Source organism: Python bivittatus, unplaced genomic scaffold (genome assembly GCF_059951505.1).
Source record: "Python bivittatus isolate LINGU-HERP-01145 unplaced genomic scaffold, Pbiv_v1 ctg000220_np1212, whole genome shotgun sequence".
Taxonomy (NCBI): domain Eukaryota; kingdom Metazoa; phylum Chordata; class Lepidosauria; order Squamata; family Pythonidae; genus Python; species Python bivittatus.
The window spans coordinates 10,771,877-10,798,626 of record NW_028277048.1 but is presented as its reverse complement, the minus strand read 5'-3'; the positions used below and the strand labels follow the sequence as shown (position 1 = coordinate 10,798,626).

Sequence of the window (26,750 nt, the reverse complement as noted above, 5' to 3'; positions counted from 1 at the left end):
ATGAGACAATGTGATTTTCTGGATTTTTTTCCCCATTTTGTCTCTCATAGTTGAGGTATACCTATGATGAAAATTACAGGCCTCTCTCATCTTTTTAAGTGGGAGAACTTGCACAATTGGTGGCTGACTAAATACTTTTTTGCCCCACTGTATAGGCACCTTAGGTGCAATCCCAAAACATCTGGAGCACCACTTGAAGACCATCAGCACTGACAAAATCACCATCAGTCAATTGCAAAAGGCGGCTTTACTTGGAACAGCTTACATCCTGCGACGATACCTTTAGCGCCATCAAACCATCAAACCACAATACCTGCCTATCCCAGGTCCTTGGGAAGGACTCGATAGGTGGATAAAAATGCCAAATCCAGTCTAAACATCTGGCTGACTGTGCGACCAACCATCATCATCATCATCAGGAGCAATAACAGCATAAAGAGGCAGCAAAAAAAAGCTTCTCATGCACACATTGCTGACCTTTCCATTATGTGGAGAAAACATACATCTACAAGTAGTCCCCAGTTTAAGAATGAGTTCCGTTCCCAAGGTCTCTCCTTAAATTGCATTTATATGTAAGCCGGAACATAATTATTGTAAAATACCATATAAGTAGTATTATGTAATTAACTCGAACCATTGTATATTTAACTCAAATCATTATGTATCTAACTCGAATTTTGCTCGAATTTTTGAATTTTCCATTCTTAACATGGGTCATCTGTAAACTGGGCATTCTTAACCCAGGGACTGTACAAGCTTTTCACATATAGTACTAGGCAATCTACATCTTAGCTGACCACTAGATGGCAGCAATAAATTAGAATTTTCTGTATTGCTTTGTTACTCTAGTGGCTGCCTGGAGTATTACAGCTCAGTTATAGTACACCTACTAATCCAAGTTATAAATTCGTTTTTTAAAAAAATAGAAATGAAAGTGGACTGCAATCCTAAGCAACTTAACTATTAACTTCCATCAAAATCAAGACTATTTGCATATATGTGCTTAAAGTAGAAGGAGAAGTCTCATGAAAATACAATATTATTTCCCCTTCAGAAATTTAACATCTAAGTTTGTGTTTGATTTAAATGCGTGGTGTGACTCCTAGGCTACCAGAGAATTGGTATTGCTGTAGAACAACTTGTTGTAGATGTGGACAATAGATGCAAGGAATACTATCCCCATACATTTTCTCAACCATTATGGGACAGTCATTCCTTGTTTGTTATTTATGTCTTCCTCAAACCAGTAGCTAGCACTTCCTTGATCTTTGGGCCCCAGAAACCTGTATCTTTTTCCCTGCCATGTTTGGGTCCTGGCTGGAACTAACTTGGGGCTTCTTCTCATTGCTGAGTTGAAATGCTCTCCGCCCATTCTGGACAGCATACGAAAAACCAAACCATCATGAAATTGGCTGTCCTTGTTACTGATCCTTATCCTGCGTCTGTTGCCTCTGTTTCAAGTCACTGCCAGTCTTCCCTCTAAGATAATAGCTGAGAAAGCTTAACAGATTTGTTATACCTTGAGGTTACCCTGGGAGGGTTTAGGAATAATGGGGAAATACTACTTCAACATCAGTCCATCCTTAAGGATGACTTAAGCCTATCAACACTCATTGGTCAAGGACGAGACAAGGGCAATGTCCTGAAGACAAGAACAAAAAAACAATGCTGCTATGACATGTTTGGGCCATGGTGAGATGGGAGGAGTCTCTTTGTGTTGATGTTTTACAAAAACATTTCCCCCTTTAACTCAGGAAAGATATAATAAATAAAGTAAGGTGCCATTGCAGTCTGAAGTAGGGATGTCCACCTTACGGTCACTTTCTGATGCAATGCAATTGTTTGGCTTCTGAAACCCCTTGAAAAAACAAGTGCTTGTTCTTCTATAGGTACGGCTTTATAAACAACATGTAAGCAATAAAGGCAGATCAGGAGAAATTAAGAGAAAAAAAGCAGCAGAAAACCAAGGTTAAGAATTAATTCAAAGGTGTAGGACATAATTTAAAAGATTAGGCATAAAACGTATGTATTGATTCAGTCTGAGGGCCAATATAGTATAGTGGTTCAGGTGTTCAACCAGGAGTAGAGAGGCCCAGCTTGTAGTCCATCTTCAGCCATGGAAGTTCACTGGGTGACTTTGGGCTAGTCAACCTTTCTCAGTTGATCCTACCTCACAGGTTTGTTGTTATGAGGAAGAGCAGGAGGAATGAGCACTGTTTATGCCATCTTTTGCTCCTGAATGAAAGGCCAGATATAAATCTAAATTAAAAGGTTTTAATTTTGTTAGATATAAATCAAATTAATTAATTTAGATATAAATCTAAATTAAAATCTAAATTATTTAATTAATAATGAAAATCTGACTTTGGATCCCAAATTCATGTGATGATCAGGAAGAACTGGCTCAAATCATCCTATTTCTTGTCTCAAAGTATCTGTGTACAGACAGTATTTTTTGAAAATTGCAGTATAAAACAAACATCTATTTTTAAAATTCACTGGGAAAGCCACCATTTAGGAAAACCTGGATTGGGAAAAAAAAAACCCTAATTTTTGTATTAGTCCATAGACATCTAGTGTGGTTGGAATCCTGAGATTACACAAACCCAGCCATTCATACTGGCTTCTGCTGCCAAAGCAACGTTTTTTCTTTTTTCCTTTTTCCTTTTTCCTTTCTTCTTTTTGCTTATGGTAAAATACTTAGTTTTCCTGCAGTTAGGGAAACATAGTAGTAATCTATAAGGATGAAGAGCCTGTGACTCCCATCCTAATATGAAAAGGTCTCAAGTTCAGATTTCTGGCAAATGTGATCTTGGGAAAGAAGGAAAAGAAGAGAGGAAAAAAGGATGTTCAAGGGGGAAAAAAAGACTAATCAGAAAGAAAGCTAAGGGGGAAAAAAGTGTGATGGAAAGTGAGAAAAGAAAAGAGGTGGATCTACCATGAGTGGCTTTACTCCAACCACTGCTAGCTTCTACCACTGGCTTTAGTTTTATCTGCTGTGGCTATAATAGATAACCTTCAAGGGCACTTGGCCCAGGACAGACAAAAAGATCTTTGCCTCAATGAAAATGACTGAAAAAGAGGAAGGTTTTCCTTCCTGGTCTTCAGAGCTTTCATCAGTCATTAGTGTATTTAAAAAGAAAAGGAATCTTTCAATGTTCTCCTATTTTTTGCCACCCTGGAGGCCAGATATTAGGTAGGAAGGCAGAACAGAATGATCTGAAATAAATAAAATGAAAATTTATCTCTCCTGGCAGGAAATCAAGGCCCGGACTGTAGCATTTCGGCAACAGCAGGCCATTTCAACAGAGGCTGGGTGCAACAAGGAGAATATCAAGAGGAACCGTTACAAAGACATCTTACCCTGTGAGTTAACAAAAATGGAGGGCTCCCTTCCCAAGGACAGCTTCCATCTGTAACTTGGAGGACCAGTTCTGCCCTTTTGAGCAATCATTCCATGGACCAAAGCCGTGCTACCAGATTCTTCTGCTCAGAGCCCTCCAGCAAGAGAACTGTCTAGCACTCTGTTCTCCAACTTTGCGCCTGACAGATTTGGGGTCCATTTCACAGTGACAAGAGAATTCTCAGGTCCATCAACCGGGAGCTTTGCAGCTTTATAATCAGCTGTAACATGTTTATCTAAAAATCCACTGAAAACTTGGGGAAAAAAATAATGCAAAAGAGGTTTTGCCACTGGAAGCATTGGGTCGGAGTGTTCCACCACACCAAAAAATTAAATATTGCCCTAGCCACCATTTTTTGCATTTCCCATCTGCAATTCTACTATTTTGCTATAAAGACACAGCTTTGTGCCCTGCTTTGGTGTCACATTCTTGCCTTTTTTTTTTTTTAAGATATCAGTCTGATGATATCACCAGGCTTCACTGTACAACATTAATTTGATTCATGAGTTTTGGAATACTGGAGACCTGATCTCTCTCTCAAAAGCAGGATGTACCTAAAAAAAGAAAAAAAAATACAAATATTTTAGCCCATCAAGAAATCAAGCAGGGAATTAATCAGAATTGTTGTTTATTTAATTGTTTATTTGTTAATTCATATCCTCTTTCCTCTAGAGCAATGCTTTTCAACCTTGGCAGCTTTAAGATGTGTGAACTTCAACTCCCAGAAGTCTGGGAGCATGCTGGCTAGGGAATCTTAAAGTTGCCAAGGTTGAGAAACCCTGCTCTAGACACTCAAGGTGGTGTATATAGCATTCCCTCCTCCCATTTTTGCCCACAATAACAATTCTGTGAGGTAAGTTGGGCTGAGAGAGAGGATTGGCCCAAAGTTACTAGTGAGCTTCCATGGCTCCCCAGTCCAAGTGCTGCCTCTGAACCACTCTATCACACTGACCTAAGAAGCAGCTGTCACAGGAGCATCCTTGGGGCCACAACTGTGTGATAGAACATCCACCCCTTTTTACATATGATTTCATGAAAAAGGGAATGGCTTAAATTACTCAGCAATCAAATTGACATTTTTGACTGGAAGGAGACTCCCATGATATAGGTGTCCGTAGCTAGCCACAATAAAGGAAAAATGATAGGTGCACAGTAACATCACGAGGCAAACCCTGCAACTTGCATGCTGGTGTTCACCGTTAGGAAGCAAGGACATAAGGGTGGAGATTGCATCATGACGTCTTGATGCATGTTTCATCACTTCTGCATGCATACTCACAGATGCCTATAGCTGTGCATTTAATTACACTGAAAATTCATGGGTGTCAATTAATAAAATGTAGCCTTCTCCAGCCTGGGTGCTTTCTGGGTGTATGGACCAACTCCCCAAACTCTCAGCATTAAACCATGCTGGCTTGGGTATTCTGGGAGTTGAGGTCTACACATCAGTAGGATCCTGGTTCATGGAAGATTAACATAACTGATCTAGTGTATTAACCTCAGGAAGGAAGCCACCCTTCTGAGCCATTCCCAGACCCCTTTTCTGCACTGTTCTCCTGGTCCCTGTCTGTGTTCTCCATGACACTGTTCTAACTGTGTATCTCTTACAGATGACCAAACCAGAGTTGTTGTAAATTTACTAGCAGAAGAATGCCAAGCAGATTACATCAATGCCAATTTCATTCAGGTAATAGATGTTCTATGGCCATTAAATAGCAGCTCCCTAGAACAAAATTTCCCAAACTTCTAAGAGCTGAGCAACTGGCATCTCATTGTTCAAAATTAAAACTGGAGGCACAAGTTGATCTTACATATTGAAGCCGATACAATTTATTTGGGGAAAGCATAAGAATCACTTGCCCTCAAAGAAGCCCCCATCTTCAGCACTGTTTCTGCAAGAATTAAGGTTCTGGAGGGAGTCTGTGACTGGAAGGAGACAGCCTCCCCTGACAGGGAGTCAGGCAAGGAAGCTAACCAGCACCCATTCTAACAAAGGTTGTTTCTCTGTGTCTTTGCTTTGGAAGGTATTCGCGCCTAGTACCTGAATGCCTCCATTTGAGGCAAATGAGAAGAGGCACAATAAGTCATGCAGAGATACAACATGCAGCTTCTTCCAAATACAGATATTTTAGTCTGGCTTCTATGATTTCATTTTATTTTTCAAGATACACTGGCATCTCTCTCGTGGCATGCTAATAATCCCTACTACCACTCAGTCTGAGAATTCCTCCACAAAAAACTGTTACTGGCTCTTCATACAAACCAGAAAAATGCCTGATGTCATTTTGAAAACATGGTTACACATTTGCACTCCCTGTGAAATGCTTCAGCAGTATCTGTACAGACCAAGGGTTCCAGTTCTTTCAGAGGTGGTCAATGGATTATAATGACAGTTTGGATGTCAGGTTTATATATATACAATACAGATTCTCACAAGAAGAGGAGTTTCTAGCATTATTGCCCCCAAAAGATTTGTTCCCCAGCAGATTCCTTGACATTCATTGGACCTTAGGATTTTTTGTAAGGGAAACAAAATCAGGTCTCTCATCCTCATTTCCTGCTGAGACTGATTTCATTTGCCTCCATCACTTTGACTGATAGGACAAAGAGTTGGAACATCTTCCACTGAAACAGTTTACAGAGGAGTAGCAGTGTTAGTCTGCTGTAGCAAAAACAAAGACCCATGTAGTTCTTGAAAGACCAGCAAATGTACAACTGCGTAACTCAGAATAGACAATGTTTGGGGCTGGAGGCATATTTGAAAACCTCAGCCGACATTAAACGTCAGGAATAGGTAGGGTGACCATGTTTTCTAGGAAAAAGTAAAAGACAAATCTCAAAAAGGAGCAAATCTGAAACAGATTCATAAGGATAAAACTTTTTAATTGTTTGTAACTTTGCTTTACAAAGGAAAATTCAAGAGCAAAACCAAGAAAAACTTTACAAAAACATATTCTAATAAAAATATCTAAATTCAGACAATATGTGTATATTGATTTTTAAAAGACAATTCAATTTCCATATTTTTCACAAAATGGGAAAGACTATGTGCATTAAGTGGTACCGTTTGTACGGTAATAGTTAAATGACTAAAATAAAGGACAAAAGTGAGCTTCTGAAACATAAATAAATCTAAAGAACAGCTTTCTGAAATAAAGGACATATGGTCACTGTAGCGATAGGTTTTCCAGCAAAATCTGGGTAGGCTAGAGGGTAGCTGCTATTAAGTGATGTTTGCCATTCTTGTCCTCCTCACAGGGTGTGGACAACAAGAGATGCTACATCGCTACTCAGGGGCCTCTTGCACATACAGTGCTCGATTTCTGGCGTATGATTTGGCAATACAAGGTGAAGGTAAGTTGTAGCACTGGATTGCAGTGGCAGTGGCTGCGTTCAAGGCAGAATCTTAGACGGCAGTTGGATTCCATAAGTTATAACTTTGCCCTCAGGGTCCTGGTAAAAATGGCAGACTTGGGTGGGTGGGTTGCTGTGGATAAAAATGAAGCCACTGAGAAAGAACAGATCCCAACATGGTCATCCAAAAGTTTGCATGTTCAACAGCACAGAATGTTGAATTGGAAAAAGGAAAATCCAGGGTTTGAGGTATTCTTAGATGCCCACTTAGCTCCTTATAGCATATACTGTAGAATTGCCAAAGAGAGCACAGCTGGCTTGACGCCAGTATTTCTTATGAAAAAGAATAAAGGATTTTTATTTTATTTTATTGAGATAATGGCAAGATAAGGCAAAACCTTGTCTTGTTTCCTCAAACCCAATATCATCCGATCACCTTTGGGAATTGCTCCAGAAAGGATCCTTCCAATCTGAGAGTTCTCCTGCCTTCCCGCACATGTTTGTCACTATATCATTACAAAGGTGTTTATTTAACAATGTCCCTTTCTTTGCAGGTGATTGTCATGGCTTGCCGAGAAGTAGAAATGGGCAAGGTAATAACTAGTAACAGAGGAACAGTATCAGGAAGCAGGAAAGCTTCCCTCTGTCTCAGTCACGTCTTGTGGCTTGATGGGGAAGTGTTGTCACCAACTCAGAATCTTAGCTAACCTCCTTTCTATCTTTTTTTTTTTTTAATCAGAAAAAGTGTGAACATTACTGGCCTTCTGCAGAGGAAGCCTTGCATTTTGGACCCTTCTCTGTGTCACAGGTGAGGTGGTTATATCTGGGTAGGTAGCAAGCAATGCTAGGAAGAGGAATCCAAGCCACTGCAAGCTATGTTGATTCTCAGTCTAGCAGGGACATTGCGCCACCCACTCCACCTGGACTAAGGGCCAACGTTTCTCATTCAGAAATTCTGGAAATGTAGTTAAGAATGTAAGAAATTGCCTGGTTAGATCAAGCCAAGTCCCCCAGTCTGGCATTCAGCTAGAAGTTCACAGATAGGCCGTTAAAAAGGATGGCCATTCCTGATTTGCTCACTGGAGCTTCAAGGCACATAGCCTCTGAGCTTAGAATGCTTATAGAAAGCCCAACTTTATTGAGACTACCTTGAACAACTTCTGGAACAGGAGACACTTCCTTAGCAAAGCTCACTGATGCTTGGGCCTGTGTTGGGCTCTCCCATAGCAGAGTGCTGAATCTTCAAACTGGCATTTAAACATTCCCACAATGCTTTAGTTCCAGGGCATTGTGGGAAATTTAAAAATGGAAGCTCAGCCCACAGCCACCTGTTGCTGCTGCCCCCAGCAGAAAGGGGATCCATTACATAGCACTTCAATGAGGCCCCCTTCAATTTAAAGGCATGCCTATGTTTAGCTAAAAGCTGTTGTTAAACCAACCCCCATGAGTTGGTCTAATTCAGCTTTCCCTAACCTTCCCTTTAGAAGTGTTTCTCAGCCTCTGCAACTTTAAGCCGCATGGACTTCAACTCCCAGAATTGAAGGCTGGCTGGGGGAATTCTGGGAGTTGAAGTCCATGCGGCTTAAAGTTGCAGAGGCTGAGAAACACTGCCTTAGATGCACTGAACTACAATCCCATTGTCCCCCAGTCAGCATCGCAAGTGAGCTAATACTTTCCAGAACTATGTTAATTTATGGTCGTCCCATTTCTTACGTTGGTGAACTGAATGAGACGTGCTACTGTTGAGCAGAGGATCAATTACCTTCCTTGTATAACTTCCATGCAGATCTCCCACTGTTGCATCCATGCTATAGGTAGATAGCATAACTGAGTACAGTATAACTACCCGATCTGGGCTGCAGAAATCTCAGCTACTATCAGAAATCTACTACCATTAGATGGCAGCAAAAAGTTAAACAAAACTCTCAACTCTTCCTGTTCATCTGGGTCTTTGCAGCCCTATAACTGAGGGAATGAAGGATCTCACATTCAAATCTCACAATAATTTTGTGCCTGTTTTCTTGTATCTGCCTTAGGTCAAAGAGCAGGAACTCAACCCAGATGTCATTTTGCGGATACTTACCTTGACATTTCAGCAGGTGAGCTTCATGTTTTATGGATTCAGATCCAACTCATCTCTTGAAACTACACTCTCCAAGGTTTGAGATCAGCTGTCTGCACTGCACAGAAGAAAAATGTGATGCTGAGAGAAACACACACGCGTGAACTGTACTCACACATACAAGCCCTGGCCACTCTGTCAAGGAAAACAAGCCTGCTACCTTGTTCAAATAAACACACAAACATACAAAGGACAGACAAATTTCACTTTCAATTCCCACCGCCTCCTTTCACCTCGGAGGGCACACTGCAACTCCTTGCATCTTACTTTCGTTTATTTTCTGGGCATGAGAGCATATTACAAAACAAAGCATTGGGTTGCAGCTACTCGTCATTTTTTATTTTCTGATCATGTTTATGGGCTAAGGGGCAATTTTGGAAATAAAGTTGACACTGGAGGTTGGCCCTGTGCTGTGCAGCTTGTTGTATTTAATATTTTTCATGTATTTTTAAAAGCCAGTTGGGCAGGGAGCTTTGTGGGAGGCAAGGGTGATGTCTATGGGCACGCTGGAGCCCATGGACTCCAGGTTGGGAACCCCAGCTGTGAAGAGGTCTTCCTAGAATTCCAGTTCCAAAGTTTTGTGATTGTATTTCTGAGATTTGATATGTTTGTGGACCTGGTTTACATATATGCCTCTGTAATAATATTTTCCCAGATGAAGATGTTAAATGTGGTTTCCTCATTGGTTTGCAATACAAATGTGAGTGATCGCTTTTCCCATCTCAGGAAGAACGGGTGATTTCCCATTTCCAGTATGTGGCTTGGCCAGACCGAGGCATCCCAGACACTTATGGCTACTTCCTCAACATGATTGAGCAAGTGAGATTTAAGCAGGGTGAGGACACCGTACCCATCTGTGTGCACTGCAGGTAGGGGAGGATTTGGCAGCAAGTCCCTGTAGAAAAAAACGCATTGCTGATTCACTGAGTAAATTAGCAATTGAAGATGAGAAAACAGGCTTTATGAATGAATGAATGAATGAATGAATGAATGAATGAATGAATGAATGAATGGTTAAAGGATGCAGAGAGTAGGAATAAATTGATAATCTTTGCACTGAAGATGTTAGCCCTTCAAGGTAGTCCAGAGAAGAAGCACAATTATGAATGCTAACTCTATCTTTATTGTAAAGTTACATTAACCCAGGGGTCTCCTAACTCTTCAGCTCATCGACCCCTTCATGAAGTTTCCAATTGTTCATTGATCCCCAAACATTTAATAATGAAAATCATTTAATAAATACTACTCTAATAGTACTACAAATAAATAATAATAATAATAATAATAATAATAATAATAATAATAATGGTGATTTTGTCAATGACTTGAACACCATCAGCACTGACAAAATCACCATCAGTCAATTGCAAAAGGCAGCTTTACTTGGAACAGCTTACATCCTACGACGATACCCTTAACACCATCAAACAACATCTGCCTATCCCAGGTCCTTGGGAAGAACTCGATAGGTGGATAAAAATGCCAAATCCAGTCTAAACATCTGGCTGACTGTGTGACCAACCATAATAATGGATAGTCCCATCGACCCTTGGGAATCAGTATTGACCACTTTGGAGAACCCTGCATTAACAGAGCCTTGCAGGACTGAAAGTATTTCTCCCCTCCTCTCCTTTTACTCTCCAGAAAACTAGGGAGGGTCCCTTCTGAAATGCTTCCCAGGCCCCTGCTCCTTCTGTGGACTGAGATATCTTTTGCATGATGGTTGTCTGGTCTGTGGCTCTTTCTCCTGTCTCCCAAGGTCGTTCCCACATACTATGACAGAAGGAGATATGTCATCAGCTTCCCCAAGAGATACATTAGGATTCCTTGAGTGATTTCTTCAGTAGTGACTTACAGAATCTTCATAGCATCACTCAGCCATTCTTCAGCCACTGAAGTTATAAAGCCATCAACATTGCTATTAGTTTGGCACTATAATGGTTCGATTATTCTAAAAGATACTACTGTACAAACCACTAGCGGGAATTATGCTGACCTTAAATTATGAGGAGACAGGGATAAATAGTGAGGTAGTCATATTTAGGGCAAAGGGGGGCAACCCACAGACCCCTTTCTTGTGACCCTAGAGTTCCCTAAGATTGCACCACCAAAATTAGACAGCAAGCAGAAGAGCATATTGATTTTGGGCCTAAAACAACCAAATCTAAAACAAATTAGGCAAAAATTGCCAAAAGTTCCAGTCCACTCCCTTCAGTGACATGAATACCTCAACACCATAGCTTTTAAATTAATTGCAAATAAAAATTCCACCCTAAGATGCAAAATAATCCTACACCCTCATTTAGGGAGAAGATCCAGGCAGACTGCAAAGAGTTCCAGAAATATTGGATAAATATCTAAGAAACTGTTATGCAGAGTGCAGCAATACTCCCAGGAAATGGCCAAAAAATACACACCAGTATTAGAGAGATTTAAAGAATACAATGTCCTTATCTTGTTCTCCAAAGAAAATCCAGCCAGAAAGTATAAAATATCTGGTTGTTTATTGATAAAAATGCAAAACTCCATAAAATACAAGTTTAATACAAAACAGAGTAAAAATCACTTGTCCTCATATATGTGGCATCCAAGACTTATCCACTACACAAGTTTAACAAAGTGTCTAGCCAAAAACTCTCAGAGAAGAGGTACACTACTTGGTTATTAGTTACTACTACATAACCCAGAAAACTGATTACATGATGGCTAAAATTCTACTGAGTAGCTGGGCATGTAATCCTCCCATTTTATTGCCACCCCTTGAGTAACTAGCATACAGACGCCAGTAGGTGGCAGTAAATAGCAGTATACGTGCAAACCAACTAGGCCGAACTAAGTCACACGATTTTTCCAGTCACAACAATATGTTTTGAAGATAGCGAGATGACTTTCTTCCCATGAGAAAATCCTAACAGAAACGTTCTTCTTTGCATTGTAGGATCTGGCCCAATCATATCTGCAAGATCCGAGTTTTTTTTTTATAGTTCCCGTCTCACTATTTCCTTCTCCTCTTCCTTTCTCTATAGTGCTGGCTGTGGTCGGACAGGTGTGATCTGTACACTGGATTATGTACGGCAGCTGCTGCTTAAAGAGGTACTTGGAGCCTACTAGGCAAACACCAAGAAAAAAGTAGAGAAGTTGATTTCTTGGTGAACTGGGTCTGACTTTGTGTGTGTGGCTTTGTATTTTTATTTCTGGCCTGTCTATGCTGATATGACATAGAGTCTTCCAGATGCCTTCATTCATATTACCTACCAGCATGGAGATATGGGCATTATAGTATAATATATCTAGAGAACATCAGCTTGGAGAAATCTGAGACTGCTGCAAAACATTAAGGCATCACATACGAAGATAAAGACAACAAAGATGTTTGTTCAGTAAAACATATACCTGGAACATCTACACAAATAGACCTTTAATACTGTTATGTGCATGCACCTCACTTCCAAGCAATGGGATGTTCCAGGGTGCCATAATTCATTCAGTGTTAATTTTCCCTTAGAAGAGGTCATAAAAGCGATTGGTGGCATTTTAGCCACACAAGGCATATTCCTACATAATGCTCAGCCATATAAGAAAGGGCAGGGCAGCTATCAAAACTAAATCTGTACTCAAAACATGGCAGTGCAGGGTGTGTTTGGAAAGATCTCTAAACCCATGCTCAAAACCTGGCCACTCCATGCAGCCCACCAGACAGGGGAAAAAAATAAAACCAAGAGTAGCGGAGAAGAGTAACTAAGAGCTGGGAGGAGGGGGTCTGCATCAGTTGAGGGTCAGGCATTTTTTAAAATTATGTATAAATCTATGTAAATAAATAATAATAAATGTATAAGTTCTGTGAGGAAAAAGAGAGTGTATCTTCACTTGTCAGTTTTCCATCATTTTTCAGAGGATTTCTCCACATTTCAGCATTTTTGATGTTGTCCTGGAAATGAGGAAGCAGAGGCCAGCTGCTGTTCAGACCCAGGTGAGTCCCAAAGCCAGCTCAAGATAGTTGACTAAGGCAAAGTGCCAATACTGCCCTTTCCTGCCTATATAGAAGCTGACTTGACCAGTAGACAGACAGTATCATCCACCATAGCTGGGAGGAACAGGTTAGCTTAGGGGATACGGTGCAGGTATTGAAAGTGATCTATGAATAAGCACAGTTCCCGATACCTATTAAGATTTCAGTGGGACTAAATAATTACTTTCTATCTGAGTCGAAAGAGGAGCTGAATTCTGAAAATCCTTTATTCCAACCAATAATCAAAGCTAAAATAAATGCCCAGTGATAGGCCTGAAAGTGTGGATGATTAAATCCACTTTTCTCAATAGGCAATTGTAATTTATGGAGTGAGAGCCTTGAAGAATGTCCTTGCTAAAGGGAATTGTATGGTAACATATACATTTATTAAAATAATAAGAGAAAGTGCAAGGGTATCCTTAGGAACACCACTGGGATGGGAGCTAATATTGTCTTAAGAGTCAGTTTTCTCCTGCTATCAACTGTGTCTGTTTTACTATACCTGACAAAACTCAATAGGGGCCTCTCGGAATTGGTGCCAAATACTTGTTTGCATGTAGGTCTACCATGTCCGAACTACTAGATGGCAGCAAAGAGCTATTTTTTTGTATCTCCTTGCTGTCCTCTAGTGGTTGCCTGGAGTTTGCAGCCTAGATATGATAGCCCTATCTGCATGAATAAACTATTTCTGTGCCCCCCCCCCTCCAAAAAATCTATAGGCTTTCCACTCATCTGAATTTCATATTTTCTTGGCAGGAACAGTATGAGTTTGTGTATCGTGCAGTCACTGAAATGTTCCGGGCTGCCCTGGCCTCCTCTTGCCCAAACTATGAAAATCTCAAAGAGGTAAGAGATGAGACCAAACAAGCTTTTTTGACAGAGGGCACGGTTCCCGTGTTCTTCTATGAAAGTTGATGTTCCCTTTAGGCCTGACAGACACAAGGCATCTCTGCTTTGTTGGAAAATATTGGACATGGATATCCTGAGTACCTGCCCCATCCCTGTTTCTGGCTTTAACTGGAGCTGAGCAACCTTAAAAGAAGTATTTTGATATACTTGGTTTAATGCAGGCAGAAATTAAGTTCAGTTACTGTATTATTCATTGCACTTTATTTGTTTAGTATGAGATATGACACTTTCCCCCCATAAGACTCAGGATTTAGATTTAGATTTCCCTCTCACCCCATTACATGATCATATTAATCCCCATAATGGTCTTTCGGTCCCCAAATGTCTTTTAAAACTCGTCCCTTTGTATTTAGTGAGGTTAATTCCTAGATCAGTGTGCAAAGATGGAAAAATCCTACTGTCTTGCGGTTCGAGGCAGGAGCTCCAATTTCATCGCTGCAGTGATGCTGAGAAAGGAAGATTTAACCATCCTCATTACATTTTCCCTACCCAAAGGTACTATTATCTCTGCAGGTAGGGGAAAAATTGTAGTTATCACCACTGTATAAGTAGTCATGCTGGCAGGATGGAAGAAGCCCTGAATAAATTCCCTGCTGGAGGCTCTAATTCGTCATTGCCTCTCCCTGCCCTGCCCCAGTTGGTTGCTCTCTTTCTGTTTGAAAAGAAATCAAAATATTCTCCATCCCCAGCAGCAAAAGAGCTGCAATGTCGGCTTTTCTTTTAACTTTCCATGAAACGTTTAGATGATGGGCACAGCTCGCTGGAGTTTTGCTCAGCAGGAGCCTGTCCATTCTGCTGTGAGATGTTTAAAAAGAAAGAGAAAAAAAGAGGGTCTGGCAGTTCCTGCAGTTCTTTGAAGGGCCCTGGCCTGTGGGGTCTGCACCTGCACTCGCTGCACGTCAGCCAAAGTGCACTTCTGGGTGTTATTCTTTATTTGTTAGATTTATATCCTGCCCTTCCTTTATGGCTTCCATGGCTGAGAATGGAGATGAACCTAGGCCTCTCTGGTCACAGTCCAACACCGTAGCTAATACACAACTCTACACTGCATGTAAAAATAACTTGAACAAGCTATCAATCATCCTCATTTTTGCTTTCATCTCCACTCTCATCTTAAGTTCCCCTTCCATGCCCACAAATACCTTCTACTATCCATTTTGAGATTATTCCTTTCTCCAGAGGTTTCCCAAGAAGAGGTTATACAGGTAGTCCTCACTTATCAACTATTTGTTTAGCAACCGTTTGAAGTTACGACGGCACTAAAAAAATGACTTATGACCGGTGCCCAAAGTTACAACCATCACAGTGCCTGCACAGTCATGTGATCGCAATCCAGGCGCTTGGCAACCAGCTCACACTTATGATTGCAGCATCCCAAGGGCACATGATCACCATTTGCGACTTCCCAGCCAGCTTCCAGCAAGCAAAATCAATGGGGGAACATGTGATTCACTTAACGACCACAGTGATTTGCTTAATGGCCGCCACAAAAAAAGGTTATAAAATTGGGTCCAGTCACATGATGATTCGCTTAATGACCACATCACTTAGTGACCTGAATTGCAGTCCCAATTGTGGTTGTTAAGTGAGGACTACCTGTATTATCATTGACATGGTGTCTCAGTGAGAAGCGCTCTCTCTGTAGCCCTGATGCCACATTTGACATGAGGCTGGTAACTCTGCAGCTGAATGTTACCTCCTGTGGGCTTGTAACGTGGAAAGGAATGGGAGGACATGCTAGTGCAGATGTGGCAGTCTGAGAGCCCAACTCTTCCCCCCACACACACCCATTTCCTTTTCTTATGATAGTATCTTGCAGCTGGGCAGGAAGGAAAGAGGCATCTGATCAGTTGTTTGAGTCTCTTCTAGCTCAGTCTTCTTTTACCTTATGAAAACTTTCTTCCAACCATCTATCTTGTTGGCTTGGAATCTGGGGACATTTCCACAAATGCTTGGCTCTCTTACCGGATGGAGCTTACTGCCTCTGTCCTAGAAGAATTACAAATCCAATGTTGCACATTCAGACAAAAGTTCTCTGTTATTACAGGAGCTTGAATTATTTCTGAATTTTTGTATGTGCGCGCCTCTGAAATGAATCATGGGAATTTGGCAGGGGTAATATGGTCTTCTTTCTACCCCTTTTCTCATATGCCATCAGGTCCTATTTCCTGTCCTCCACAGGAACCCAGATTCAAGTATCCACTTCAATGGAAATCCACTTTGGAGCAGGACACAGCTCAGCTAGACTTATCTCCTGAAACTGTACATACATGCTTTGATATTCTCATTCATGCTCCTGTTGGAATAGAATCCTGAATCCCAGGGATATTTCAAGAATTAATTTATTAAACACAAATCTTTTTCCTTCCTTCTGATTGTTTTATTGCAGAATTAAATGCAAGATAAAGATATATGGTAAACCAAGTTAAAAATTAATTAATCCCTTAAGTTACATGCAGGCAGACTGGTGACCAAATCCAAAATTTCTCTCCTGGTTTCTCTTTTTCTGCTTCTCCTAATACAGTCTAGTACTTTTCTATTCTAACTCAGTTTTATTTCTCTCTCAGTTATGTTTTGGCTTTTGGTTTCAAAAAGCTAAGCACATAAAAAACAAACAGAGCTTTGATCGCACCATCACATCTACCATACTGACTTTTTTGACCAGATGTTGCAGATACCCCTGCATTAATCTATAAAAAGATTGAGCAGGCAAAGAAACAGAGGAACAGAGAATGGGATCAGATGTAAAACTTCTCCCATTAATCAACCATTCAATCAAAGTAATAGAAGAACTGTCACATGTCTGTCTATACTGGTTCCAGTTTTCCCAGGGCTTTGGGAGCATTGGGTTCCAGGAAAAATGTGTTTCTACACTCCTTTGCTGCTTTCAGGTCATTGTAACCCAAGAGACTGCTTAGGAACTCACTTTCTCCTCTCCCTTTCCCCTCTCCTTTAGTCTCTCATTGGACAAGGATAGCCAGTTTAATTGTAGAATATTGGGAGTTGCCAGCAAGCCACTCATTTACTGGTTGGTATTTGGATGGGAGACCACTAGGAAATCTCAGGGCTGTAGGATAGATTGGGAAGTTGAAAAACATCCTGGAAGAAGGCAATGGCCAAATACTTCTGGATGTTTGCTAGAAAACTACATGGATGTGGCCATGAAGTTAGCAGGAGTCAAGCTCAACTTGAAGAAAACTTTATTCTTTTGGTTTACTGTTTTCTTTCATTGCTGCCACTTTTCATTATGAAAAAGAAATATCTTGATCCGAGCCAATAATTTGACATCCTTTTAAGATGGATTTTTCCAGCAATCCTTCTTACATCAATTTTGGGCTACAAAGGTGACAAAAATGAAATAGTGGAGTTTCCTTAGAACCATCACCTTTGAAAATAATCTGCCCAGCTTTTCTTTGAACACATTCAGTGAAGGAGCTGTGCCCCCAGAGGGTTCACTGCCAAACAGCTTTGATAATTATGAACTTTTTCCTAACATTAAGAGAGACTGCTCTTCCAGAAAGGAACAGAATCACATCCATTGATACAAAAGAACACCGCAATTGATTAAATGGAAAATGATTTCCAGAAGAATTGTCAGGGTTCTGGTCCTCCAATCTCCCCCCATAAGTCATCCACTAAGGTGACCCAAACTGTTTCTCTCCCCAGCCAGGTCTAAAGTCAGGTGTGAATGGATCTAAGTGTGAGAGCTCTAGTGGAGGCCCCAGTGTGCCTGAGAACACCCACTAGATTCCCTGCCACTTCTTTTTTTTTTTTTACATTATTAACTAACATAAAGGAAAGATGGAAACGAATCTAACAGATAAATAATTAAAACAATGTATTTATCTATTACATTTTTATGCCACCCAATCACTCCAACTCCTCACAGCTTACAACAACATAAAATACAATCAAATATCCATGGGTAAGAAAGCAGTTGTAATAAAACATCCACAGGTGGTGGTGATGGTGGTGGTGATGATGATAATAATACAAAAAAACCCAAAACATGCTATTCCGAAAGTCCTCCCAAAGCGTTCCCAGAAGGCTAGCTTCTAGTCTAACTTTGAGAGGGAGCTGTTCCAAAGCATAGGCCCCATGGTTGAAAACATTTCCTAGCTTCTCCTGGGAGAACCTCCCAGATGGGTAACGCAGGTTGAATCAGGCAATCCTACATACATCTTGGTGCCAAGCCATGTAGGACTTTGGCACTTTGAGTGGCATCCGAAGCCTGCTGAGAACCAACAGCTACTCTGCTGCAAATGCAAAGCAAATTGCCACCTGCCAGCCCCATATTTATTTTATTAACTGTTTTCTGGCCTTCCCCTCAGGAGCGAATCAAAATTGTAGGTGGCTGCTACCCAGTGCTTTGTTTCCAAAGTGAGCTCCTCTGCCTTGGAAAAGGACAAAGAAGATAAGATACTTCACCCAGGGCGAAGGGAGAAGTAAAGAGGGTGGCAGATAGCATTCCTGTAAATTGGTGTTTTATACTCTAACTGGTGATGTCTTCATAGCAGCCATTTTATGAACTGGTGAAGCTCTGGGGGCCATTTTACAACAGTGCCTGCAACATGTTTTCAGATTTCTAAATGTGCCCACAAGCCCCCAAAGGTTATCAGCATCAACAGTATCTGGCCCTTCCTGGAGCTGAGAAATGACTGTCTTCTCCAACACCTATCCTGTTGTGGAGTCCTTGGTGCTCTCTGAGCTTGGTTGTTTACTTGCAGATGTTTCATTACCAACTAGGTAGCATCAGCAGTGCTAGCGAGTGTGGGGTTTGCTCCCTGTTTATATACAGTAGCCTGCCCTGCCAGTGCTGGTGGGGGCGTGATTTTCTCCTTGGGAGTTCCTTGATTAGGGTATCGTTTTCTGCTTGATTGTTTGTCTGGTGTTAATCCCTGCTTATCTGGGCGTTGGCTGCTGGAGAGGATGTGTTCTGATCTTTTTGTTTCCTTCTTAGCTTTTTTATTGTCTCTTTTGAATGGTGTGTAAATATGGTTTATTTCTATGTGTCTGTTGATGGCTGATTTGTCTGAATGCTAAGTTTCCAGGCATTCCCTAGCGTTTTTGGATTTGGCTTGGTCTAAGATGCTAATAGTTTCCCAGTTGAAACTGGTTGAGTCTGTCCATGTGTTGTGAGATTAAGGAGTTTTCATCCTGTCTTCTGACTACTAGTTGGTGTTCATGAATGCGCTCTGCTAGTCTTCTGCCTATCTGTCCTACATAGTGGCTGTTACAGTCCTTACACTGTATGTTGTAGGTGACTCTTGTTTTTTCTTCTTGGATACTGGGTCTTTTGGTTTACTTAAGATGTTTTGGTGGGCTTTAGTTGGTTTGTGTGCTATGGTGATGCTGTGTGGTTGTAATAGTCTGTTGGTTGTTTCCAAGATGTTTTTGATGTATGGTAGTGTTATCCCTTTCATAGCTTGTGTTGGTTGTGTTGTAGTGGGTTGAATGGCCAGGCACTTTTTGATAAAGTTGCATGAGTATCTATTTTGTTGGAAGATGTTGTATGGGTGGTCTATGTCCTTTTTCTGGTGTTCTGGGTTGCTGCAGTATGTTTGTACTTGTCTGAATAATGTTCTTATACAGCTCCTCTTGTGGAAATTTGGGTTGTTACTTTGGTAATGGAGTACTTGGTTAGTGCGGGTTGTTTTTCAATAGATTTGCATTTCTAATTTGCCATTGTTTCCTCTGCTGATGAGGATACTTGACATATTTACACATGACTTTGGATAAATATGTAAATATGTCACAAAGAGCACCAAGGACTCCACAGTTCAACCCTGAACTACATATATTCTCTTCCACTGGAACCTATCCTGTTGCCTCTTACAGAGAGCACCTGCATAATTTTATTACTGTATCTTATGCAATGTCAGGTTGCATAGAGGGAAGAGGGAATGGCCTTGAAGGGCAGGAGGAAGAGCCGCTACCAAGGCAACAGTCAGATAAGAGGGGTTTGAGCCCAGGGCAAGTAAATAACTTGAGAAAACGTCTCAGACAAGCCCCTCCCTAGTTCACACAAAGATAAAGTAAGGGAGGGAAGAAGCACATTCAGACTTGCAAGATTCTGTTAGTATAGCCACTGCAATAAAGGCTATATGGCACTGGTTTCTTAGTCTGGTCTTATAGGGTTGACAAATTGACAAGTCTGTCTAGAGCAATCAGTCAAACCAGAAAACTAGCAGACTGGCTAGAGCACCAGGCTAGAATCCATCCCTGGATCTTGATTATCATGGGCAGCGTGGAGCTTTATTTTTGGCACAGTGGCATTTTCAGTCTTGTGACAGGAGTTGAGCATCTGGGGCTAGGAGGAACTTGCCAGAGAAGCTAAAAAGGCCTTTCCAAATGGTTTGACACCATGCCAGTGCACTAATGGAGTCATTTTCCAAACACATGGGAAACCCCTAAGGCTCAGGGAGAGGAAATTTTCCAAAAGCAACAAAACACCACCAGATAGGTTTTAATAATGAACAGTAATTCAAAGGATAATTCTAGTTGTTCTTCTTTTCTCTCTCTAGCACTGACAAGGCTACTTCAGGGTTAATCTGTCTTATGGTAAATTTCCTGCTACAGGAAGTTCAGACAGCTGTTCTTACCTAAAACATTTTTCACTTCCCTTCTCTCTGTTTCGCACAGAACCGTCTTCCCCTTTATGACGACGCTCTCTCCCTCCGGCGACCGGCTGCTCCCTTACTCAAGCGAAGCTCCATCCTCCGGTAAAGATGGCTTAGGGTCAGCGCCTCGGCAGTGGGAGATGGTCAGCCCTAGAACAGCAGAGCCTTTTCTGTAATGACCCCTTGTGGGGCAAGCCAAGGGGGTGTGAACGCTGGGTAGTGTTAAGCAGGGGGCGAAAAGCCTTCTTGATGCATGCCTGTGTATGTATGTCATATTTTAGATCGGTTGATTTAACAATTGTGCTTGTATTGTTTGGTTGTTTTGCCCTGCAAATTTTCTTGTTGAGTTGTAAATCATCTTGGAGGTATGGAGGACAACAGCATCTTTTACTGGTGTGAGTAAATAGAGTAAATAAATACATAAGTATTTTACCACAGCCACTGAAGTCAGGAAAGAAGCTGCTCATCAGTGAAAAACAATGAAGGTCTTTCTGGCCTCATCCCCCAATCAAAAGTGTCAGGCCTGGGCATCTCAGAGAGGCATGTAGGGAAAACATTCAGGTGGGCAGGAAAAGATCCGGGGACCAAAGGCACCATTGTACAATACAAGCCTATCTGCCTATCGTTTTTCAACTGAGGCAAACTTCACTGTGCTAATCCTGATAGGTGGTATTTCATTTAGGCCTGTGTTTTGTTCTGATCTAGGAGCATCTCAGTGCCTGCTGATCCAACGCCAGCCCCACTTCCTGAACTGCCAAGGAAACACATCCAGAACATGGGTGATACTTACGCTGTTGTGAACAAACTCCGGCGAAGTGGAGTAGGACCTCCTTCCGTTTCTCCTGCCAGTGAGGACAAGTCCATTGGAGAGGCACAGCTTTACACTGCGGTGAAGCCACGCAACAGCAACACGGCTGACTTTCCATCAATAGACCCCAATGCCTTTGCAGGAGTACAGGCCAGCCACTCGCTGCCCGGAAGCCCTGTACATCAGGCATCTTCAAATACAGCCTGTGAATACACCCATCTTAGCCCATCTCTGCCAGGTAATATGCGAGAATAACTGTGGGTATAAAAGTGCAGAATTGTAAATTTCAGATTGGATTTATTCATTTTGCTAAGGCAAAGAATTCATATTTTCAGACATGTTCAGACATAGATGGCTTAACTAAAGTTTTTTTGGCTAAAGCACAATCCACATAACAAATTAAGTTGTAAACCACTGTTTATAAATCATGATGCCGAGGTTCATATAACATGCTAGGAGTGAAATTCTTTTGGCTTACAACATTGTTTAAACTCAGCCAATATGGTCTGTTTGATTTTGGATACACACACACACATATTGCCTTAAGCAATAGCAAAATACATATAGTAGGTATAATTTAAAAGCACAATTTAAAGGGCAAAGAACAAGAACATGCTTGGAAACTATATGATTAGCAAAATAATTCCAGAAAATTTGACCTGATTAATCAAAACTCTCCTTTGCCTCTCTGCCCTAAAAAGATTAATACAAACGTTGATGAAAAAGTGCATCTCCTCAGTCCATTGATGTAGTTCAGCTGTATTCCAATATTGTCCATTAAGGACTTTGGCTCCACATAATCCTTCCTCACCTGAATGGAGAATCCACAATTCTTGATGGCTTGATCAATTTTAAGTACTGAGTATTAGGCCAAGAAGAACATGTAATCCTTGACAAGCAATAATCATTTAAAGTCATACTGACAATCCTTTAATTTTAAGGCCCAATTATGGCAATAATGGAACAAGTCCAATCATATGAGTTAATGTTCCAGCAATGAATGGAATCTCCCAGCAAAGTGATTGCAACCAACCGTTCAGGGCTACATGTTATGTGAATGCAGCTCTTGTGATTAGAAGGCCATCCCTTATGGTTCAGCATATGGTTTTAACTCAGACAATTCTGGATTGCTCAGTATACCATAGTTAAACAGGCCATGGGTTAACTTATTGTGTGAATTCAGCTTTAGTATTTATATAGCATTCAAAGATCTTCATAAATGTTATCCTTATATCAACCTTGTAAAGACTATCATATTTTATTACAAATACAGAAGATAGGATGTGGTAAAAGATTGCTATCTGACCTAAAGCCATTATAACTGGAATCCTACATATGCTTACCTATTCAGCTCGTTGCATTTACCTTTGAGCAAGCATACGTGGACTGTTTGTCAATTAATAGCTGAAGAAGTCTTTGAACTGGGTTTGCATTTGTAATAAGCCATAATGAGGTTTGCTTAATTTTGGCTTAATCTGATGTGGGAACCCAGCTACTATAGTTAGTAATGTATGGCTTATGGGATATCCTTGTGTGAACAAGTCCACTAGGCCTTGTACAACTAAACCAAGCCATGTGTGAACTTCACCATGAATTGGTCCCAAACTATATTACATTTTCTTAATTTGCTGTGCTAAATTAGTTCTAAACCCACTGAGGATGACAAAATGCAAGTTCAGAGAAAGAATAACTTTGTTATTGTGATAATAAGCAAAATGGGTTGAATGTCAGATTTTGGCTTTTCTGGCCATTTGCAACCTTTAGCAGAACTCAAGAAAATGCCAGTGGGAGTTTAGCATTATTGGGCATAGATTTTACTTTTAGAAAAAGCCAGTGAAAATATCAATAATAAAATATAAAATGGTCTAGACCTCATGTTCTCAGTGGTGTAACTGCAAGGCTTTTCTGACCAATTGGAAATAAATAGAGAATATCTTAGGGTGTATTGAGCTTTCTGGGTTCTTCATTCTGATAATCTGAATAAAATCCGTTTCTTTGTTTCCTGATATCTCTTCTTCAGGAGAGTCCAGTTCTGGAGCCACCTCCTCTCCATCTCATACAAATGGACTTGGGAAAACACTCCTCAGGAATCTGATGCCCCCAGTATGTAGGGTATACTTTTTCCCCCTTTCAGTTTCCCAAGCCCTTCCCATATATGCCATGATCTACAAATCCCATTTATTTCTTTTTAAAAATAACTCGTATTTAGTCCTTTAGAAGTTGAGTAGTCATTATTCTGCCTATTTTGTAAGGATGGCCTGTTTCTGCTTTTCAGTAATATGTACCTATACACTGTCTGGAAAAGGTAATTCATTTCTTATAGAAGGGGAACTTTTTTTTAATCATTCCCTGGAGAGAAATGATTATTGCTCCATAAAAACCAAGTCAGAAATCTAGGATGTTGATATAGCTAGGCAATAGTCATATTGTATGGTTCCTAGCCAACCTTTTGAAACAGGTAGGTAGTGACCAAGACACATTCATGCTCTGCTTTTGCCTAATTCACAGTGAGCCAAAGAAATGAAGGTAAATCTCTTTCCTCTTGAATATCATATTATCTGTTGCCTGCATTCACACAACATGCTTAACTTGGTTATTGAATTAATCCATTTCCTAGGTTTGCACAATACATTGAACCATAAACTTAACAAAAGAGTCTTAATTCATACAAAACCCTAATGAGATTTAGCATGTTTTGTGAGTGAAGCTAGTAGGCGTTTACCTGACCTGGTGAGCAAGTTGTGTAAACACAACCACTATGTAGCTAGCAGGGCTGTTTGAAGTACATGCAGAATACTGGATGCAACATCTAGCTGAACAAGCTTCAGCTCCATAATTCACAGACATTATAGAACTTACTTTTTCTTGGAACAAAATGGTAAGTTCTTTTTATTCAATGCTTTTTTCCCCCTTCTACTTCTTAGGTTTTCTCCTCCTCATCTGGAAAGAAAGGTAAGAGCAAATGGGCCTACATAGGGTTCACCTTCTATCCAAAAGCGGGCAATGACAAGCCAGTTTGGGGCTGTTGCGAAGGAAACTACTAAGATAGGACCATAGAGTCAAGCTCCAAAAAGTACATTTATTTATCAAATTTATATAAGAGAATCTTACAGTCTATCAAACATAAAATTTGATTCCTCCTAACTTTACGTTAGAAGATAATTATGTTATATAGTGGATCTATATCTCTTCCAGCTAACTCACTTCAATAATAGAGATGGCCTTTGCTCTGGTCCGAAGGTGGGGAAGCTGTGGTCTTCCAGATATTGCTGAGCCAGTTCTCAGCATTCATTTGCCATGTTGGGAGTTGTAATTCAACCATATCTGAAGGCCATCAGTTCCTCCCCCCTGGCATATAATGCCTACTTAAAAATCTCAGCTGGATGATCTCTACAGAGACACCAAAGAGGTCTAGCTCTTCAGGATAGTTCAGTAGGACCAGACTGTCCTTGTATTATCACATTGTATATCACTTTTAAAAAGCACAGCTTTAAATCTCCCAATAATGACAGATCCTCTGGATGATCTTAAAACAACTAGGGGTGTACAACATTTTGTTTTGAAACATTTGGAGTGCAAATGTCATGCAGCTAATATAAGCCACAGCCAGATGCGCTGCTTCATTGTAAACTATTTTAGGTTTGTCCAAGGCTTCTCTGTACCAAAAAGCTTTAAATGGAACCAGCTTCCCCTTCCTTTTTTAACACCCCTTTTTTAAGGAGATGCCACCCTTGAATCAGATTTGGAAGTGAGGCTGTCTTAGCTTTCTGGCTCTTGCAGAATGTTTGCTTCACTACTTCTTGCCCAGACTGGCAAGTGTCAGGAAGTTACTTTTGTTTCTGAACAGTTCCACCATCATCTCGGACTGTCCCCACGCAAATGTATGAGGATGTGGCTGACACCCCGCCCAGGACTTGCCCAAATACTGCAGGGTCTTCTGCTATGGGTGAGTAAGATCTTTAGGCCATTGTGATGGTAACATTCCAGTCTGTAATGATGGTGAGACACTTTAGGATGGGGAGAACCAATTTTCAGCATTTGAAATTGAATACAGGTAGTTCCCAGTTTAAGAACAAATTCTGTTCCCAAGGTCTGTCCTTAAGTCGAATTTGTATGTAAGCTGGAACAGTATTATTGTATAATACTGTATAAGTAGTGTTGTGTAATGAACTCAAACCATTGTGGATTCAACTCAAATCATTATGTATTTAACTCGAATTTTGCTACAGTAGGCTCCGTTCTTAACTATGGGTCATCGGTAACCCGGGTGTTCTTAACCTGGGGACTACCTGTACCTGTAGTCTTTAATTGTTCACCATGGAAGAATGGCCTAAAATTCCAGTATGGTGATGCGAGAGATCAATTACCAGTTACAGGAAGCATTTGGTTGCGGTCACTGCAGCTAAAAGTAGTGCAACCAGTTACTGAATTTAAGTGAGAGATTACCTTTTCACAGTGGCACATTGCATGTTAGATGACTTTGTTGAATAAATAAAACACCAAGCTAGTGTTATTTGTTTGCCCAGACTCCCCCTATATATCAGTAGGACCCACGTGAAGTTCTGACATTCTGTGACAAAGATGCAATTATTCAGAAAATCTGAAAGAGGGCAAACACTTCTGTCACTAAACAGTATCTACTTGGGTTGTTCAGTTCTCTGGATTTGAAGGGGGAAAGAGGCTTTGGTACATGGAAGGACATTCGCATAGCACCTTCAGTAGCCCCTTCAAACAGCTACATCTTTTCCTGGATTGCAGAGTTGCAGTTCTAGGAGAGACACAGCTGCTTTAAGGAGTTGCTGGCAAGTGCTATATGAATGTCCTTCCGTGAGTTGTACAGGACTTGCATCTTGTATTTTTCATACCATATTGTTAAAATGAGAATTAAAATAAAATCAAACAGCATGCACAGTGTATCTTAGGCTGAGATACATAAGGAAAAAGTCAGGTGGGGAAAATCATTGTAAAAAATGACCAAAATTCTCAGTGCAGTGTCTATCGCCCTTCCTGTTCTCCCATAGGATTTAACTTCCGGATCGGGAAGCCAAAAGGACCGAGAGACCCTCCTGCTGAGTGGAGCAGAGTATAGGCTGCACTTCTGAGAAGGACACTCCCAACAGCAGGAGGAAAAGAAGGATGTTGCTTCTGCCAAACAGCAGCACTAAATACTGCATGCTCACCTCCTTCATAAGGAGCAGCTATGCAAAAAAAAAGCAAGTTTTTCTGACCATGAAGAAGAGGACAGTTACTATGAGCATGAAAGCTCAGGACATTTCTGAGAAGACCCAGTCCTCCAGTTAGGAGAACTTACTCTGACATCAACTTTTCTTCACCAGATCTTGTTTACTTATGGGAGCCAAGAGAAAGGTTGGCTTGGAGATTTTCAGCAATAATCATTTAAGCCCAGTACTGGGTGCAATCACACCAGGGAAATCCAGAACAGTGTCTCCAATTAAACAAAAGATATGGCTATTTATGTAATGTTCTCCTTAAGTTATAGCCACTGCATTAAGGATAGACCTTA

At 40.8% G+C, this 26,750-nt stretch overlaps 1 protein-coding gene and 1 long non-coding RNA gene across 2 annotated transcripts in view; one reads left to right on the top strand and one right to left on the bottom strand.

Annotated features, from left to right (window-relative positions):
- PTPN18 (protein tyrosine phosphatase non-receptor type 18) overlaps positions 1-26,702 on the top strand; it is a 39,731-nt gene extending 13,029 nt beyond the window's left edge. The window contains exons 2-17 of the mRNA XM_007427798.4: positions 3,258-3,366; positions 5,015-5,091; positions 6,663-6,758; positions 7,313-7,351; positions 7,498-7,566; positions 8,795-8,857; positions 9,607-9,749; positions 11,907-11,973; positions 12,773-12,850; positions 13,646-13,735; positions 20,441-20,520; positions 21,124-21,464; positions 23,247-23,329; positions 24,151-24,178; positions 25,074-25,172; positions 26,248-26,702. Of these exons, the coding sequence (XP_007427860.3) occupies positions 3,258-3,366; positions 5,015-5,091; positions 6,663-6,758; positions 7,313-7,351; positions 7,498-7,566; positions 8,795-8,857; positions 9,607-9,749; positions 11,907-11,973; positions 12,773-12,850; positions 13,646-13,735; positions 20,441-20,520; positions 21,124-21,464; positions 23,247-23,329; positions 24,151-24,178; positions 25,074-25,172; positions 26,248-26,315 (1,530 nt within the window). The 3' untranslated portion in view covers positions 26,316-26,702. The remainder of the gene's footprint in view (positions 1-3,257; positions 3,367-5,014; positions 5,092-6,662; positions 6,759-7,312; positions 7,352-7,497; positions 7,567-8,794; positions 8,858-9,606; positions 9,750-11,906; positions 11,974-12,772; positions 12,851-13,645; positions 13,736-20,440; positions 20,521-21,123; positions 21,465-23,246; positions 23,330-24,150; positions 24,179-25,073; positions 25,173-26,247) is intronic.
- Positions 6,724-22,173, bottom strand: LOC148216260 (uncharacterized). Its single transcript, XR_015795657.1, has 5 exons — positions 22,038-22,173; positions 21,209-21,481; positions 20,401-20,568; positions 8,842-8,938; positions 6,724-6,891 (listed from the first exon to the last, which is right to left on the bottom strand). It is a non-coding gene; the product is annotated as an uncharacterized LOC148216260 (long non-coding RNA).
- Positions 26,703-26,750: the final 48 nt, after the last annotated feature.